Genomic DNA, 19,966 nt, shown 5'->3' with positions numbered 1-19,966 from the left:
AAATTAGAAATCAGAAGGTGTGCTGGCTGAACAAATAACAGCTTCCATGTAGAAAAAATGGTAGGCAATTTCATCCTAACTGTTTAAAAATTTTTTAGGTATTGCTGGATGCTGTGCCAAAACAACAGTTGCTCCTTTGGATCGAGTAAAGGTTTTATTACAAGCTCACAATCACCATTACAAACATCTAGGTGAGTTAATGGTTGTTAAAGGTAAAAATGAATGAAAATACTGTTCATCTGCTGGCTTTATTTCCAGTTTTGAATTATAGTCGAAAGAGGATACAAAAGGGAGTTCAAGTTTGGGAGCAAATTTTATAAGAGATTTATCTCTTATTTGCTTTAACCTTTTCATTTGCAGTAGTGGTTAAATATATAATAATTTTAGGATACTGATATTCTCTAAACCAAAATCTTGGAATCATTGAAGTAAGTACTATTTGTTTATTGGAATTAAAGAGTCACATTCTTGGGCGCCTGGGTTGACTCAGCATCTGCCTTTGGCTCAGATCATGATTCCGGGGTCTTGGGAGTAAGCTCTTGTGAGAGGTTCCCTGCTCAGTGGGGAGCTTGTTTCTCCCTCCACTCTGCCACTCGCCCTACTTGTGCTGTCAAATAAATAAATAAAATCTTAAAAAAAAAAAATAGTCACATCCTTTCTTTTCTTTTTTTTTTTTTTTTTTAAGATTTTTATAGTCACACAGAGAGAGAGAGGCAGAGACACAGGCAGAGGGAGAAGCAGGCTCCATGCAGGGAGCCCGATGTGGGATTCGATCCGGGGTCTCCAGGATCGCGCCCTGGGCCAAAGGCAGGCGCCAAACTGCTGCGCCACCCAGGGATCCCAGTCAAGTCCTTTCTAAACACAAACACGACAGCGTGATTTTTAAAAAAATATCCAATTAGTGATGGAGATAAGTTTTATTCCCTTATTTATTTGTTTGTTTATTTATTTAAAGATTTAGGGATGCCTGAGTGGCTAAGTGGTTGAGCGTCTGCCTTCGGCTCAGGGTGTGATCCCCAGTCCGGAATCCAATCCTGCATTGGGCTCCCTGTGAGAAGCCTGCTACTCCTGTGTCTCTGCCTCTCTCTGTGTCTCTCATGAATAAATAAAAATTTTAAAAAAATTATTTAGATTTATTTATTTATTAGAGAGAGAGCTCGTGGGAGAAGAGAGAGGGTTGGGAGGAAGAGGCAGAGGGAGAGAGGGGGAATCCTGAAGCAGACTCCCTGCTGAGCATGGAGCCCAACATGGAGCTTGATCCTGGGATCTTAAGATCATAACCTGAGCTGAAATCAAGAGTTGGCCACTTAACCAGTGAGCCACCCAGGCGCCCCTATTTTTCATTTTTAAAATAATCTTTACACCCAACGTGGGTCTCCAACTAATGACCTCCAGATCAAGAGTTGCGCTCTGTACTGATTGAGCCAGCCAGGCACCCTATTCCTTTAAACACCTAGTTAAATCTAGAAATCTTGGTGCAGGGGCACCTGGGTGGCTCAGTGAAGCATCTGCCTTTGGCTCAGGTCATGATCCCAGGGTCCTGGGATTGAGCTCCAAATTGGGCCCCCTGCTCAGCAGAGAGTCTACTTCTCCCTCTCTCTCTCTCTTTTTTTTTTCTCTCCCTCTCTCTCACCCTACTCAGGTGCCCCTAGAGCTTATTTAAAAAAAAATAATATTAATTGACTAGGAGCAATGTTCATGATGTATTAGATAAATGAAGACATTATAAAATGGTTTAATCATACTGCACTTTACGTAAATAAATCAGGCACCTGGGTGGCTCAGTGGTTGAACATTTGCTTTCAGCTCAGGTCATGGTCCCAGGTCCTGGAATCGAGTGCCACATTGGGCTCCCCACAGGGAGCCTGCTTCTCCCTTTGCTTGTATCTCTGCCTCTCTCTGTGTGTCTCTCATGAATAAATAAAATCTTAAAAGAAAAATAAATGAAAAGAACCAATTATTTTTCTAGTTGTGTTTTTAAAATGTGATTTTTCGGGATCCCTGGGTGGCGCAGCGGTTTGGCGCCTGCCTTTGGCCCAGGGCGTGATCCTGGAGACCCGGGATCGAATCCCACGTCGGGCTCCCCGTGCATGGAGCCTGCTTTTCCCTCTGTCTGTGTCTCTGCCTCTCTCTCTCTGTGTCTCTCATGAATAAATAAATAAAATCTTTAAATAAATAAAATGTGATTTTTCTCAAAAAAATGTAATGAATATTTATGTTATAAATTATAGTTCATTTTCTTATCAATATATTTTTTTTAATTTTTATTTATTTATGATAGTCACACAGAGAGACAGAGAGTCAGAGACATAGGCAGAGGGAGAAGCAGGGTCCATGCAGGGAGCCCGACGTGGGATTTGATCCCGGGTCTCCAGGATCGCGCCCTGGGCCAAAGGCAGGTGCCAAACCGCTGTGCCACCCAGGGATCCCTTATCAATATTTTTATTTATTTATTTTTTTTTATTTTTTTTTCTTATCAATATTTTTAATAGTAAGTCTGTACTTTAAAGAAAAAAATTGCTGCCTTTTCTGTGTCCAACAATGAGCACAGTGTGCTGCTCATATATAGAATCAGACCTTTGAACTTACTGAGACAGTATATAAAACTGGAAAGGAAGGAATTTATTTTTTTTCATTGTCCACATTAAGGGTAAAAAGGAGATGAATTATGTTATCCAATATCTCAGGGTGTTTACAACAACCCAACATATGAATGTCGGAGCAGGATTGTTTTATTCCTTTAACCTCCTCCCCATGCTGGTTTATGTTGTTTTGTTTCCTGATTTGTAGTCATTAGATTACATATTCACATTAGATTTCACGCTCTACAGGACTACATGCCATGGGTTACAGCATACCCTTACAAGGCATGCAAAATTTGAAGTGGAATTCCCGGAGTGAAACAATGAACTGTTGGTGTAGTGTATGGAGTTTCATGTATCTTTAAAACATATAAGCCAAAAAAATTATATATATGACTTTTAATTTTCTTTTTAAATGTTTTTGGGCATTTTATTCTAGATGCCTCTCTTATTATATGTATGCATAAGTTAATTTATAAAATTTTGTTTTTTAGTTTTTATTATTTATTTTTAAAATATTTTATATATTTATTTTAGAGAGAGATAGCTTGAGCTGGGGACAGGGAGGAGGGATGGGGAGGGTCAGAGGGAGAGAACCCCAAGCTAACTCTGCGCTGAGCTCAGAACCTGACTCAAGGATCAGTCTCACAAACATTATATGTTCTCATTTATTTGGGGAATATAAACAATAGTGAAAGGGAATATAAGGGAAGGGAGAAGAAATGTGTGGGAAATATCAGAAAGGGAGACAGAACATAGAGACTCCTAACTCTGGGAAACGAACTAGGGGTGGTGGAAGGGGAGGAGGGCGGGGGGTGGGGGTGAATGGGTGACGGGCACTGAGGGGGGCACTTGAGGGGATGAGCACTGGGTGTTATTCTGTATGTTGGCAAAGTGAACACCAATAAAAAATAAATTTATTATAAAAAAAAAAAAAAGGATCAGTCTCAGAACCCGGAGATCATGACCTGAGCTGAAATCAAGAGTCAGATGCTTACCCTACTGAGTCACCCAGGCACCCCAAATTTTGCTTTTTTAAAAAAATTTTTCTTTTTTAAACATGTATTTTCCCAAAAAAGATGAAAATGTGCTATTGAATAAAACTTCTACGTTAGCTTCTTTTTAAAAATGTGTATACTTCCAAGGCATCAAAAACTATTTTTTTATATCGAAGCAAAATTATTCTAGCCAAATGGAAAACAAGGAGTACAATTAGAATCTTTCTTTCCCCCACTTTGTAGTGTTAGCATAAAGATTTTTTTCCTGCAATGTATTGAAAATCTTTGACTGCCATTTAGCTTTTTACAGTTCAATATGATGTAAAACTAGGTGAATCATAGTGGGATTCTTTAAAAATCTTTACTTTTAATTTTATTGTTTTTACTTAATTTTTTTTTTTTTTAAGATTTTATTTATTTATTCATGAGAGACACAGAGAGAGAGAGAGAGGCAGAGACACAGGCAGAGGGAGAACCAGGCTCCATGCAGGGAGCCCGGCATGGGACTCAATCCCGGGTCTCCAAGATCAAGCCTTGGACTGAAGGCGGCGCTAAACCGCTGAGCTACCAGGCTGCCCATGTTTTTACGTTTTTATTTAAGTTTTTTTTTTTTTTAATTTTTTATTTATTTATGATAGTCACAGAGAGAGAGAGAGGCAGAGACACAGGCAGAGGGAGAAGCAGGCTCCATGCACCGGGAGCCTGATGTGGGATTCGATCCCGGGTCTCCAGGATCGCGCCCTGGCCCAAAGGCAGGCGCCAAACCGCTGCGCCACCCAGGGATCCCTTATTTAAGTTTTTTTGAATGTGTGATGTCACAGGTTCATAATTCAAAAAATATAATAATAAACATCTTGTTATTTCCTCCTTGTAATTAAGCATTTTTACCAGGTACTTCCATTTCCTTTCAGAGCTGATGTTTACATACATCTACAAACATGCTTATATTTTACCAAATGTTATTTCCTTCTATTCCTAGCTTGATAAAATAGGTAAAGATACAGAGGATTTAAATCACACACAAGCTTGATGTACGAGATACACAGGGAACTTTGTACCCTACAGATAATATATATTCTTTCCAAAACATTTCTAACATTTGTAAGAATTGGTCCAGTGTTGGGGCACCTGCCTGTCTTGGTAGAGTATACAGCCCTTGATCTCAAACTTGTGAGTTCAAGCCCCACTTTGGGTGTGGAACTTACTTGAGACAAAAAAAATAAAAAGTATTCAATGTTTTGCCATAAAGAAAGCCTTAATTTATTCATTTCCCGAAGTCAAAATAGTACAGACTATAGGTTGAAGGAGAAAAACAATGATCTATAGTAATCTCTATGGATATTTAAGAGCCATTTGAAAACATTCAATATTGCTCTTTCTCTGTTATTTTGTTTTAGGTAAGACTTTTATTAAAAGCATATGGTTAGATATGGACTTTTAACAGAATTTGAGAATCTTTGGCTTTTTTTTTAAAGATTTTATTTATTTATTCATGAGAGACACACAGAGGCAGACACAGGCAAAGGGAGAAGCAGGCTCCCTGTGGAGCCTGATTCGGGACTCGATCCCAGGACCCCAGGACCACTACCCAAGCGCAAGGCAGATGCTCAACCACTGAGCCACCCAGGTGCCCCATCTTTGGCTTTTATTTTTTATTTATTTTTATTTTATTTTAAAATTTTATTTATTCATGCATGAGAGACAGAGAGAGAGAGAGAGAGGCAGAGACACAGGGAGAGCGAGAAGCAGGCTCCATGCAGGGAGCCCAAAGTGGGACTCAATCCCAGGTCTCCAGGATCATGCCCTGAGCTGAAGGCAGCGCTAAACCACTGAGCCACTGGGGCTGCCATCTTTGGCTTTTAATAGAGGAATTTCTATTATTCTTTTTTTTTTTTTTTTTTTTTTATGATAGTCAGAGAGAGAGAGAGAGAGAGGCAGAGAAATAGGCAGAGGGAGAAGCAGGCTCCATGCACCGGGAGCCCGATGCGGGATTCGATCTCGGGTCTCCAGGATCACGCCCTGGGCCAAAGGGCAGGCGCTAAACCGCTGCGCCACCCAGGGATCCCTATTATTCTGATTTTTGTGTGTGTGTAATCATTTATTTTTTTTCATTCACCATCATAATGTTTTCTCTTCATTTCTGTGCTTTTTTATATTCTGTCCTCCTGAGCAACCTCCCCCACTTTTTTTCCCCTGGATTTCCTTTTTTGAAAGTACTATACATATTTTACTTCTACTAAGTGATTTCTCTGAAAATCCTTTTTAACAAAATATTTGTGATAATTAAAGAGTTTTAAAGACTAATATGGTAAACATATGTGGACCCACACAGAGATTCAGAAATAAACATTACTGGTACAGTTGAAACCTCTACTCTCTCATCTTCAGCCTTCCTGTCCCAACTAGGTAACCGTTATTTTAAATTTGATTATTCTTAAATTAAATTGTTACAAATACATTTGAATCAAATTAAACAGGGTCTAACCTTTGTCCCCTCTCCTGCAAGAGAATTTTATTGGTGGTGGGGGAGTATATTTAATTTCATTATTCATGTGTTCTAGGAGAATTTTTACATATACACATATATGGTGCAATGATGATTCGAATCTTTCCCTATGGTGCAATCCATAGATATATATATGAAATAGAATTATTCTTTCTCTTTTTCTAAAGATTTTATTTATTTGAGAGAGCATGAACAGAGAGGAGGGGCAGAGACAGAGGGAGAGCAGAAAGCTGACTCTCCATGGAGCATGGAGCCCTAGCAGGGGCTTGATCCCAGGATCTTGAGATCATGATCTGGGCCGAAATCAAGAGTTGGGCTCAACAATTGAGCCACCTAGGAACTCTTTTTTTTTTTTTTTTTTTTTTTTTTAAAGATTGAGGGTTACTTTTTCTTTTAAAGGGTGGAAGTTATACAAGTGCTTGCTTTAGTTATTTATTTTAAGTTCCCTTTATTTGCTTAAGCCATTTAAAAAAAATTATTCATGAGAGAGGCAGAGACAGGCAAAGAGAGAAGCAGGCTCCCTCCCTGCAGGGAACCTGATATGGGACTCGATCCTGGGACCCCAGGATCACACCCTGGGTGGTACTCAAGGCAGATACTCAACCACTGATCCACCCAGGCACCCTTCCCCCAAATTTAAATAGTTACAATAGGGGCTGGCTAGGTGGCTAGGTCAATTAAGCCTCTGGCTCAGGTCATTATCTTGGGGTCCTGGGATCCAGCCCGACATCCGAATTTGTGCTCAGCGTGGATTCTGCTTGTCTTTCTCTTTTCTTCCTCTCTTCTCTTTCAAGCAAATAAATAAAATCTTTTTTTTTTTAAAGATTTTATTTATTTAGTCATGAGAGATAGAGACGCAGAGGCACAGACAGAGGGAGAAGCAGACCATGCAGGGAGCCTCGATCATGGTCTCTAGGATCTCACCCTGGGCTAAAGGTGGTGCTAAACCGCTGAGCCAGGCTGCCCTAAATAAATAAAATCTTTAAAAAAATTGTAATAGTTTTTAAATTTGTTTATTTAGCAATTCCCTTATGTATCTAGGTCAGTCTGGGAAACCTTCCTTTATCCTTCCAGAGTTAATCTGCAGTGTCTGGTCCTTGAATATATTTGTTAATATTTTTTAGATTACTGTAAGTTAATATAATTTGTAATAATTATAAATCTATTTTGCTATACTGTATGGCTGATTTTTGTTATATGTTTTATATTTTTATAGGAGATGTTTGTATAATTTGGACTTATGTATTTTAGGTAGGTTTAAATGCTAATCATAAATTACTATTCATGTAATTTCTCAGACAAAATTATATCATGAATGATAGCGTCATCATCTTTTAAGTGATTGTTGTGAAAATTTGAATTTAGATAGTTTCCTCTGTTTTAATAGTATTTTTCTTCTAAACACTTTTCCAAAAATAGGAGTATTTTCTGCATTGCGTGCTGTTCCCCAAAAGGAGGGATACCTTGGATTATATAAAGGGAATGGTGCAATGATGATTCGAATCTTTCCCTATGGTGCAATCCAGTTTATGGCATTTGAGCATTATAAAACGGTACTTGAACTTTTATCTTGTTTCCTTTTTGTGTCCTGAATATCATACTTAGTTGACAAGGCATTTGCTTTGGTCTTTAAAATTACTTTGGATGAATGGGTAAAGTAATACCTTTTTGAAGGAAAAAGACTTGTGATAATTTAAATTTTTAAATATAACTTGGTTTTGGAGGTATCTATTTTAGACTTGTTAGTCATTTTTGAGCAAATTGTTTATGTACACACTTATGAAGAAGAGCCAAAATATACCTCAAGTAGATAATAGTAAATTCATAAAATATTAATAGCTTTTTAATGTGCTTTTTGTTTCTCAGTTATAGGAAAGTAACATTGTGGCTTTGGATTTTCTTACTAAATAAGATAGTGAAATCATATGGTGAAAGTCCATTTTTGAGTAATGCTATCAGTTAACAACTTTTCCCATCCTACTCATTAATTGATTTTCTCTTTGTTGGACTGAAAGTTTATGCTCTCAAATAACTTAGAAAAAGGTTAAATATGTTAAATTTTACAAGTATCTTAAAAAGAAAACAATAGAACATTCTAAGCTCATCAGTCAGAATTGATGCCATCAGTATATCAAGAATTCATTGTCCGTAGTAGCATTTTATTTGTACTATACCATTCACTCTTTAAGTATTTGTGGTCATCAACATGCAACATAGTATATTTGGCAATCCTAAATTAAGATTGTAAAAGTGCAGAACTAGAGCAGAGGCTACAGAGGAAATACCTGAACTGTTCATCATGTGCTAGAACACTGTTCACTTTTATACCATTGCACTTGTTTCACTTATGTTTAATACTGATTTTCTTTTCACTAGTCCTGTAACTTTCTTGAAATGTCTTCATTATGAAACAGTGAAATGAGAAGTACTCCAAAATATCCCATTTAATATGATGTTTTTGGTTTCTAGTTAATTACCACAAAGCTGGGCGTTTCTGGTCATGTGCACAGATTAATGGCTGGATCCATGGCAGGTAAGAGGAGTGGGTGTATTTTATTTCTGACAAATTAATTTTCTACTAAAATACACAATTTGCTTTAAGTAATATTTGTGACATTGATTAAGTAGCACACCTTTGTCATCTTCCTATACTTAGCCATGTAAGAAATCATTAATATCCCACCTCAACAAAAGTATTTTACAGTAGGAAAAGGTAAGGAATAGTCTAAATGTATAACTCTGTGAACAACATACATTCCCTTTTTTTTTTTTTTTAATTTTTTAAATTTATTTATGATAGTCATACAGAGAGAGAGAGAGAGGCAGAGACACAGGCAGAGGGAGAAGCAGGCTCCATGCACCGGGAGCCTGACGTGGGATTCGATCCCAGGTCTCCAGGATCACGCCCTGGGCCAAAGGCAGGCACCAAACCGCTGCGCCACCCAGGGATCCCTCCCTTTTTTTTTTTTTTTTTTAAGATTTTATTTATTCATGAGAGAGACAGAGAGAGGCAGAGACATAGGCAGAGGGAGAAGCAGGCTCCATGCAGGGAGCCTGACGTGGGACTTGATCTCAGGACTCCAGGATCATGCCCTGAGCCAAAGGCAGGCACTAAACCATTGAGCCACCCAGGGATCCCCATACATTCCCTTTGACAATTCTACTTCTGGAAATGTTTTTTTCTTTCAAGCATTTAAAAAAATTATAATGACTATAATAATACATACTCCTATACAATGAAAATAATTCTACTCCCTAGAAGCAATAACTATTAGCAATTTTTTATATATGCTTTTTTCCAATACTACTCTGTAAGATTAGAACCTTTCTTTTTTTTTTTTTTTTATTTATTTACTTATGATAGTCACACAGAGAGAGAGAGGCAGAGACACAGGCAGAGGGAGAAGCAGGCTCCATGCACCGGGAGCCCGATATGGGATTCGATCCCGGGTCTCCAGGATCGCGCCCTGGGCCAAAGGCAGGCGCCAAACGGCTGCGCCACCCAGGGATCCCCTAGAACCTTTCTTTTACAGTTATCTCAAGACTTGTTTTCTATATCAATACATAGATCTTTCTTCTTTTTTTTAAAGACCTGATGTTATTTTCTAATTTATGAATGTATCATGATATATTTAATCCAGTCCCCTATTGACTGGCATTTGGAATATTTTCAGTTTTTATTTCACAAATAACACATTGTACTTGTTATGGCTGTAGAATAAATTTTGACAAGGGAAATTATTTTATCAAAGGATGTGTGCATTTAAATTTTGATAAGTTGTCTAGTTGATCTTCATAATGCTTTTTTTTTTTTTAAGATTTTATTTATTTATTCATGAGAAACACAGAGAGGAGAGAGAGCGAGGCAGAGACAGGCAGAAGGAGAAGCATATACTCCATGCAAGATCACATCCTGGGCTGAAGGTGGCACTAAACAGCTGAGCCACCCGGGCTGCCTTCATAATGCTTTTAATGACTTTTTCCCCTATATACCATAACAACTCTGGGTCTTTTTTAATTTTTTTAATAGATTTTTTTTTAAAGATTTTGTTTATTTATACATGAGAAACAGAGAGAGGCAGAAGCAGGGGGAGAAGCAGGCTCCATGCAGGGAACACAATGTGGGACTCGATCCCGGGACGGTGGGATCATGCCCTGAGACAAAGGCAGAAACTCAACCCCTGAGCCACCCAGACATGCCAGCAACACTGGGTCTTATCAAATTTTTAATATTTAGAGCAGCCTGGGTGGCTCAGCGGTTTAGCACCGCCTTCAACCCAGGGCCTGATCCTGGAGACCCGGGATTGAGTCCCATGTCAGGCTCCCTATGTAGAGCCTGGTTCTCCCTCTGCCTGTGTCTCTCTGCCTCTCTTTCTGTGTCTCATGAATAAATATAATCTTAAAAATTTGGGATCCCTGGGTGGCGCAGTGGTTTAGCGCCTGCCTTTGGCCCAGGGCGCGATCCTGGAGACCCGGGATCGAATCCCACGTCAGGCTCCCGGTGCATGGAGCCTGCTTCTCCCTCTGCCTGTGTCTCTGCCTCTCTCTCTCTCTCTCTGTGACTATCATAAATAAATAAAAATTTAAAAAAATTAAAAAAAAAATCTTAAAAAAATTTTTTTTTAGTATTTAGCAGTTAATTATGAGTAAGGTTCATCAGCTTTCCAATGTTTATTGACCATTTCTGTTTCTTTTACTTTCAGCCTGAGATGTTTCTAGGTTTTTTTTTTTTTTTTTAATTTATTTATTTATGATAGTCACACAGAGAGAGAGAGAGAGAGGCAGAGACACAGGCAGAGGGAGAAGCAGGCTCCATGCACCGGGAGCCCGATGTGGGATTCGATCCCGGGTCTCCAGGATCGCGCCCTGGGCCAAAGGCAGGCGCCAAACCGCTGCGCCACCCAGGGATCCCAGTTTTATGATTTTAAAGATATCAGGGGGGCTCATGGGTGGCTCAGTCATTTGAGAGGCTACCTTCAGCTTGGGTCATGATCCCAGGTCTTGGGATCTAGCCCCACATTGGGCTCCCTGCTCATCCAGAAGTCTGCTGCTCCCTCTCCCCACACCGCACCCCCTGCTTCTGCTCTCTTTGTCAAATAAATAAATAAAATCTTAAAAAAAAAACATATCAAAAACCTGTATCTGTCAAATAGTCCTTTTCATGAATCTCCTCGAAGATGAAACACAGTTCAAGAGAGCAATAACTATAAATAACAAAAGACTAAAAAAAGATGGATATGGTTAAAGATTGGACAATAGTTCATTATAGTGCAGTTGACAAGGAGATCCAATTATTTCTGTGATATCCAACATTTCAATAATTAGAATGTGTTTTTTTTTTTTTTTTTAAGATTTTGTTTATTTATTCATAGAGAGACACGCAGAGAGAGAGGCAGAAACACAGGCAGAGATACAGGCAGAGAGAGAAGCAGGCTCCATATAGGAAGCTGTATGGAGACTCCATCCGGGTCTCCAGGATCGCACCACCCCAGGCTGCAGGCGGCACTAAACCGCTGCGCCACCGGGGCTGCCCAATAATTAGAATGTTAAATGATGACCTTATACCAGGACATGTTAAAACTTTAGGGATTTCAGATAATTTCTAGAACAGCATTATAGCATTTATTCATACAATATAACCTAAGAAGATCATCACCATTTATTTGACAGTGCTTCCTATGTAATCGAATATACCAAATAAGCAAGCCTAATTAGTCAAAAAGCCTTCATTTAGAATTTGAATCTTGGGAGGTTTGTTAAAAACCTCAGGTTTTTTAAAGATTTTTATTTTGGAGAGAGCCAGTGTGAACATGAGTGGGAGTGGCAGAGAGAGAGAGGGAGAATAGAGAATTGCAAGCAGACTCTGTGCTGAGTGTAGAGCTCAACGTGAGGCTCAATCTCACAACCTTGAGATCATGATGTGAGTCAAAACAAAAAGTCAGATGCTTAACTACTAGGACACTTTAAAAATTATTTATTTATTTATTTGAGAGAGAAGGCATGAGTAGGGGGAGGGGCAGAGGGAGAAGCTAACTAACTCCCCACTGAGCCAGGAAGCCCAACATGGGTCTGGATCCCAGGACCCTGGGATCATTACCTGAGCCAAAGGCAGCCACTTAACTGACTGAGCCACCCAGGTGCCTTTTTAAAATTTAAGTAATTTGTATAGCCAGTGTGAGGCTTGAACTCCCAACCTTGGGATCTAGAGTCACTCCTCCAACTGAACCAGCCAGACACCCCAAAAATCTCAGAAGGTTTTAAAGCAGTTGCCATGGGACACCCAGGTGGCTCAGTCAGTTAAGCGTCTGCTTTTGGCTCAGGTTGTGATCCCAAGATTCTGAGATGGAGCCTTATATCGGGCTCCGTACTCAGTGAGGAGCCTGCTTCTCCCTCTCCCTCTGCTGTTCCCCTTGCTTGTGCTCTCTCCCTCTCTGTCAAATAAATAAAATCTCTTAAAATAAATAAATAAAGCAGTTGCCTTAACAAGATTACAGATTGTTATAAAACTTAATATTTAATTGTCTGTTTAACCAAGGTGGCAATAAAAGATTATAAAGAAGTCTATATAGTTATTAGCAAAATTTAGCTCCTTTAATATTGAGAAGTTTTAACATTTTTAAGTTTTTTATTTTTTATTTTTTTGAGAGAGAGAGCGCGCACAAGCAAGGGGGAGGGGCAGAGGGAGAGAAAAGGGAGAAGCAGACTTCCTGCTGAGAAGGGAGTGTAGGACCCCAAGATCATGATCTGAACGGAAGGTAGACCCTCAACTGACTGAGCCACTAAGGCACCCTGAGAAGTTTTAACTTTCTTATTTTTTTATTATTTATGATAGTCAGAGAGAGAGAGAGAGAGAGAGAGAGAGAGGCAGAGACATAGGCAGAGGGAGAAGCAGGCTCCATGCACCGGGAGCCTGATGTGGGATTTGATCCCGGGTCTCCAGGATCGCGCCCTGGGCCAAAGGCAGGTGCCAAACCGCTGCGCCACCCAGGGATCCCTAACTTTTTTTTTAAAGATTTTATTTATTTGTTCATGAGAGACACACAAAGAGGCAGAGACCAAGGAAGGGGGAGAAATAGGCTCCCTGTGGGGAGCCTGATGCGCAGGACTCAATCCCAGGACCCTGCGATCACGACCAGAGCCAAAGGCAGATGCTCAACCACTGAGCCACCAAGGTGTCCCGTGTTTTAACTTTCTTAAGTAATCGAAGCCCTGATAATGACAAAACATAGCCCTGGGCAGATAAGAAAAAGGAAAAAACTTTTTATAATTTCTTATCAAGACCAGACCAACAATCCAAGAAAACTTTGTTGTTTTTAACTGAAAAGCTCAACCTATACCAGTGTACTCTTTTTTTTTAAGAGTGCACTTCTTTATTTATGTTTTTAAAAATAAGCTCTACATGGGGCTTGCACTTGCAACCCTGAGATCAAGAAGGGGCTTGAACTTACAACCCTGAGATCAAGAGTCACATGCTCTAATGACTGAACCAGCTAGGTGTCCCTACCAATGTAATTTTAAAACTCATTCATTCCTTGAGGTGCCTGAGTGGCTCGGTTGATTAAACTCCTGACTCTTAATTTCAGCCCAGGTAATGATCTCAAGGTTGTGAGATCAAGCCCTGCATCCGGCTCCATGCCCAGCCTGGAGATTCTCTCTCTGCCTCTCCCTCTGCTACCTCCCCACCCTCTACTACCAAAAAAACCAGAAACTCATTCATTCCAATCCTTGTCAGTCCTGAACACACATAAAATAGGTCATAGATATATAGACCAGTCAGCCAGGAGCTTTTGAAAGGGTATAGAGATAGTACTTCCTGTCTTGTTACATATACTCACAGACACACGAATTCCAACAGAGATCTTCCCAGATGTGTACTTTAACTTCCTGTTTACCTCATCATTCCTCAAAAACCTGTATTTGTCAAATAGTCCTTGTGGTACCTTGTCAGTACCTTCACAAGTTTCAGTGGCCCCTGCCCCAACTCCAGGCTATGCAAGCCTAAACAAAAAGGTCATGAAAACCTGACAGTGGTTCAAAAGAACCCAACAGAAGGGAAATAAAGAAGTACTGGGTACAGTATGCACTTATCGGGAACTTACCGGGAGCCAAATTTCTAGGGCCTGCTACTTCTAATTCATTTGTTTCACCAGATGTAGGTAAGGCAGTTGGTGCCAGTTCAAGGCAAGGGAGAAAGTCCTCAAAATGAAACAGGTTTCAGCAGCTCCCTGTCTGGGGTCGACTAGCAATAGCTAGCTGACTCTGACCTCTCACAGTCACTAGCTCAGGAAACCACAGCTAATTGCTCTATACTGGGGAATCCTGAGGCGGCTGGATAAATGAGAAGTACAGCGCCTGGCTGACTTGCCAGAATTGCAACGGGGGCTCAGAAGTGCAAGAACACCTGGCTTTGGGGTTCCCAAATAGACCAGGTTCGGCTACTCTCTATGGATAAAATCCAAAGATAGAAAGGTGGATGTGGTAAAACAAGAAAGGAATTTATTTCTGTGAGGCCATTACCCAGAAGACAGTGGACACTCTCAAAGAGTGTCTCAAAGGCTGAAAATACTTATAGGTTTATATAAGGAAAATATGGGACAAATGTTGGTGCGCAGGGAGGTCAATCCCGCCTGGTCTTGCTGGTTCAGGGCAGTTGTCCTGTCTTGAGGGATGCTCACAGAATGCTTTGCCCACCTGGTCTTTTGCCTGAGTAAAGAGATAAGCTGGAAAGAAGAACTTAAGCAATTAGAAAGTACACACTGATGTCAAAATAGAAGTGGTTGAAGTCCTCTTTCATCTTTCCTCTACTGCCTCCTCCTTATAGTGGTAGTTCCTTTGTTAAGAAGTTATATATGCTTCTTGCTGGAGCAGAATAAAAAATTTATATTTGCCATATTTTCAGAATATGATATCTGCAGTTTTTTTTTAATTTAAAAAAAAATTTTTTTTTTAAATTTATTTATGATAGTCACACAGAGAGAGAGAGAGGCGGAGACATAGGCAGAGGGAGAAGCAGGCTCCATGCACCAGGAGCCCGATGTGGGATTCGATCCCGGGTCTCCAGGATCGCGCCCTGAGCCAAAGGCAGGCGCTAAACCGCTGCGCCACCCAGGGATCCCTTAAAATTTTTTTATTTATTTATGATAGTCACAGAGAGAGAGAGAGAGAGAGGCAGAGACACAGGCAGAGGGAGAAGCAGGCTCCATGCACCAGGAGCCCGACGTGGGACTCGATCCCAGGTCTCCAGGATCACGCCCTGGGCCAAAGGCAGGCACTAAACCGCTGCGCCACCGAGGGATCCCGATCTCTGCAGTTTTAATGACCAGGAATTATCTGTCTTAGGTATCATGATTATAAATATAATTTGCACTCATAGGGTTTTTGTATTGTATACAGTGATTATGAGGCACTGTTGAGGTCTTTGAAGCTTTGCAGATCTGCAAAATTTAATTACTGATTAATGTATGTTCTTGGGTTACCACAATTCCTGGATTCTATGTTAGGGTAAGAATTTAGGGAAAAACAGTCTCAGTAAGTTTGGATTCATCATTAAGTCCTCAATTTCTTGACTAAGGGAAGAAAAGAGAAGTTTACACATATACAAAAATTGCAGGCACACCTCAACTTGATTGAGTTTCATTGCTTCCTGGTAGGTGAAGATATACTGCTTTCTGTATTGGATTATGGTTGTAAAATGGGGGAAGAGGAAAACTATCACCACCACTATTTGAGGTAGGTAGTTTCTGATTTTCCTTAATTGTACTTGGAGGACTTTTTTGGCCTCTCAGAAAAGCAGTGCTAGTTAGACTAGTAAGGAAGAGATATGTGAGTATAGAAAAAAGGCCAAAATGGGAGACACTAGGTTTATGAATTGAAAATCCCAGTCACCATGTAGATGACTGATACATAGGTCAGTATGATTACTAGCAGTCAAGCTAAGTTCCCACTTTGTTACATATTCCTTCCCAATAATCCCGATTGTTCTTTTTTTCTTTTTGTATTATTATTTTTTAATTTTTTCCTTTTTATTTGAATTCTTGATGTATAGGAAGAGATTGAGAGTGGAAGAATTTGGGTAAAAAGAGAATACAGTTGATTTGGTTCACAAAAGAAAGGGTCAAGGGGATCCCTGGGTGGCTGAGCAGTTTAGCGCCTGCCTTCGGCCCAGGGTGTGATCCTGGAGTCCCGGGATCGAGTCCCACGTCAGGCTCCCAGTATGGAGCCTGCTTCTCCCTCTGCCTGTGTCTCTGCCTCTCTCTCTCTCTCTCTCTCTCTGTGTCTATCATGAATAAATAAATAAGATCTCTTAAAAAAAAAAAGAAAAGAGAAAAAAAAGAAAGGGTCAAAAAATGAATAACTTGAAAAAGACTGGGAGAATAATAGCTAACATTTTTTTTTAACATTTAGATATAATATTTTGTATATGTTGGGAATTATTTTAAGCCTTTATTTACATATATTAACTCATTTAAGCTTCATAAAACCTAATTTGGGTAATGACTTATTGTGGTGTCCGTTTTACAGATTTTGAAGCTGACACCCAGGTTAGGTAACTTGCTCAAGGTCACACAGCTAGTTAGTGGTAGAGTCTAATTTGAACTCAGGCTCAATCTAGAGTCCATACTCATAAGTTCTTTTGACCATTTGATCAGTTTTGATCATAAGTCAAATCCAAATACTTTAAAAATAATAAATTACTGAAATGAGAAAAGTTCAACCCCAAGAAAATAATGCTGGTGCTAGATTACTTACAGGTAGACTACACCCATGCTTAAGTCCCCAGCATTATTTTGAAAAAGGATTGATGCAGTCATTGTGAGGAAAATCAGAACGTAGTTGGATATCCTCAAACTTATTTTACAGTGTAATAGTATTTTTAGTTTGAACAATGCAAGATATCATAATCTTTTTTGTTAAGGTTTGTAGAAGTCTACATCTAGCCCTGTAGAGGGGTTCATAGTTTAATACTTAGAGTGAAGGGTATTTCTTACCTCCTTGTTCTAAAAATAAGTAAACATTTAAAGTCACTAATTAGTTTTCAAGATTTAAGAGTGTGTAATTATTAAAAATTCTCTGCCTACATTCCAGGGTTTATTTATTTATTTATTTATTTTTAAAGTTTTTACTTATTTATTCATAGACACGGAGAGAGAGGCAGAGACACAGGCAGAGGCGGAAGCAGGCTCCATGCAGGGAGCCAGATGTGGGACTCGATCCTGGGTCTCCAGGATCACACCCAGGCTACAGGCAGCGCCAAACTGCTGCGCCACTGGGGCTGCCCTCAGGGTTTAATATTACATTGAAATCATGAAGTTGTTGGGAGTCCTAGGTGGCTTAGCCGGTTAAGCATCTGCCTTCAGCTCAGGTCTTGATACTAGGGTCCTTGTATCAAGTCTCACGTTGGGCTTCTGGTTCAGCAGGGAGCCTGCTTCTCCCTCTCCCTACTGCTTGTGCTCTCTCCCGAATAAATAAATAAATAAAATCTTAAAAAAAAAAAAAAAAAGAAATCATTAAGTTGTTTTCAGGATTTGCCTTTGGCTCAGGTCATGATCTCTAGGTCCTGGGACTGAGTGCCATGTAGGGCTCTTGGCTCAGTGGGGAATCTGCTTCTCTCTCTGTGCCTCTCTCCTCTCTCTTGTTTTCTCTCTCTCAAATGAATAAATAAAATCTTTAAAAAACGGATCCCTGGGTGGCGCAGCGGTTTGGCGCCTGCCTTTGGCCCAGGGCGCGATCCTGGAGACCCGGGATCGAATCCCACGTCAGGCTCCCGGTGCATGGAGCCTGCTTCTCCCTCTGCCTGTGTCCTTGCCCCTCTCTCTCTCTCTCTCTCTCATTCTCTCTCTGTGTATCTCATGAATAAAATCTCAAAAAAAAAAAAAAAACAATTCAACTGTAAAAATTTGAGAATCAGATTGGCTTTTTCAATAATTCATGCATTATGCAGCATCCCATCTAGCAAGTAGAAAGGAGATCTGGGGAGCTATGCAAAATGGAAAGCTTTTATAGCCAGAAGAGGGAAGAGATAAAGAAAGAGTGGGGCAAATTCCTGGAGAAGGTTGAAACTGCATTTAGGTTAAGTATTAAGACTTGATTTGGTGACATGGGCTTAGCACAAGTGACTCCATTTTGGGCCTGTGGTTTCTTTCTTTTTTATTTTTTTTTTTTAAGATTTTATTTATTTATTCATGAGACACAGAGAGGGAGAGGCAGAGACATAGGCATAGGGAGAAGCAGGCTCCATGTAGGAAGCCGGATGCATGACTCAATTGTGAGACTCCGGGATCATGCCCTGAGTCAAAGGCAGATGATCAACCACTGAGCCACCCAGGCATCCTTCTTTTCTTTTTTGCCTTAAACTTGTTTCATTTTAACAAATGTTAACATGTTTTTTCCTTTAGGAAGATTTGATTGATTTTTTTTTTAATTTTTTTTTAATTTTTATTTATTTATGATAGTTAGAGAGAGAGAGGCAGAGACACAGGCAGAGGGAGAAGCAGGCTCCATGCACTGGGAGCCCAAGTGGGATTCGATCCCGGGTCTCCGGGATCGCGCCCTGGGCCAAAGGCAGGCGCCAAACCACTGCGCCACCCAGGGATCCCTGATTGATTTTTTTTTAATTTAAAAGAAATCCATAGGGATCCCTGGGTGGCGCAGCAGTTTGGCGCCTGCCTTTGGCCCAGGACACGATCCCGGAGACCTGGGATCGAATCCCACATCGGGCTCCCTGCATGGAGCCTGCTTCTCCCTCTGCCTGTGTCTCTGCCCCCCTCTCTCTCTCTCTGTGTGACTATCATAAAAAAAAAAAAAAAAAAAAGGAAATCCATAAAAACATGGTAAAATAAACTGGCTAAAAAATTGCAAAACTAGATCACAAATTTAGCATTCTAGTAACCATTGGCATTATTTTTTTTACCATTTTCTGATATATAATTAGGTTATGCCAATTCCTCAGTCTGACTCATGGTCCTGCCACTTTCTGTCTTGCAACTTTTAAGCTAATGCCCCCTTTACATTTATAAATTTCTAAGCATACTCATTTTCTACCAATTTATCATTTGCTACTTTAAGTCACAATCATTTCATGTTAAGCCACCTGAAGCCAGTAAGACAACTAGAAGGAAAGAAGAAATAAATGGAGTGAGAGAGAGCAAGTGGAAGAGGCAAGACCAAAGTGATGCAAGTTAGGGAAGAGAAAAAAAGAAGTTGTAAAAATTAATAGCTTTTGTAAAAATGGATAGTGATGAATTGGGAAAATCCTAGCAAAATCTGAATATTAATCAAGTTGTGTTGTGTCAGCACAATCAAGCCTTAAAATGGTCAGCCTTTTGATTCTTTTTTTTTTTTTTTTTTTTTTAATTTTTATTTATTTATGATAGTCACAGAGAGAGAGAGAGAGAGAGAGAGAGAGAGAGGCAGAGACATAGGCAGAGGGAGAAGCAGGCTCCATGCACCGGGAGCCTGATGTGGGATTCGATCCTGGATCTCCAGGATCGCGCCCTGGGCCAAAGGCAGGCGCCAAACCGCTGCGCCACCCAGGGATCCCAGCCTTTTGATTCTTTTGTTACACTTCTTAATATGAAATATTCCAATAAAGATGAAACTATTTTATGGATAATATCTCCTAATTTTATTTTCCAAAAATTCCCTTGCAAAGTCTTTACCACAAGCTGTAAAAAAAAATTAAGCCAACTTGCAAAACATGTTAGTTTTATAAATATCTGGATAATAAGGTATTTGCTGTAATATAAATGTAATTTATTGCCAAATCTTGCCTCAGGAATTTTGTACTGTATTAGTTAAGATTTATCTTAAAAGAAGCCAGTTAGAAAATTACTGCCTTGCCTGCCATACATGGCTGATTTGAATACCGATAAGTTAAATAT

The 19,966-nt window shown here is 39.9% G+C and overlaps 1 protein-coding gene across 3 annotated transcripts in view; it reads left to right on the top strand.

Annotated features, from left to right (window-relative positions):
- The window catches only part of SLC25A16 (solute carrier family 25 member 16), a 43,678-nt gene that overhangs the window by 5,366 nt on the left and 18,346 nt on the right, over positions 1-19,966 (top strand). For 2 of the 3 annotated variants that reach the window (XM_072823356.1, XM_072823353.1), the window contains exons 2-4: positions 99-191; positions 7,506-7,639; positions 8,556-8,619. In XM_072823356.1, coding sequence (XP_072679457.1) covers positions 99-191; positions 7,506-7,639; positions 8,556-8,619 — 291 coding nt within the window. Of the gene's footprint in view, positions 1-98; positions 192-7,505; positions 7,640-8,555; positions 8,620-15,736; positions 15,816-19,966 lie in introns of those variants that run through there. The other variant, XM_072823355.1, reaches the window with a different exon arrangement.

The sequence above is a fragment of the Canis lupus genome, chromosome 4 (genome assembly GCF_048164855.1).
Source record: "Canis lupus baileyi chromosome 4, mCanLup2.hap1, whole genome shotgun sequence".
Taxonomy (NCBI): Eukaryota; Metazoa; Chordata; class Mammalia; order Carnivora; family Canidae; genus Canis; species Canis lupus.
The sequence above is the reverse complement of the archived record's forward strand: the minus strand, read 5'-3'. Positions and strand labels throughout refer to the sequence as shown.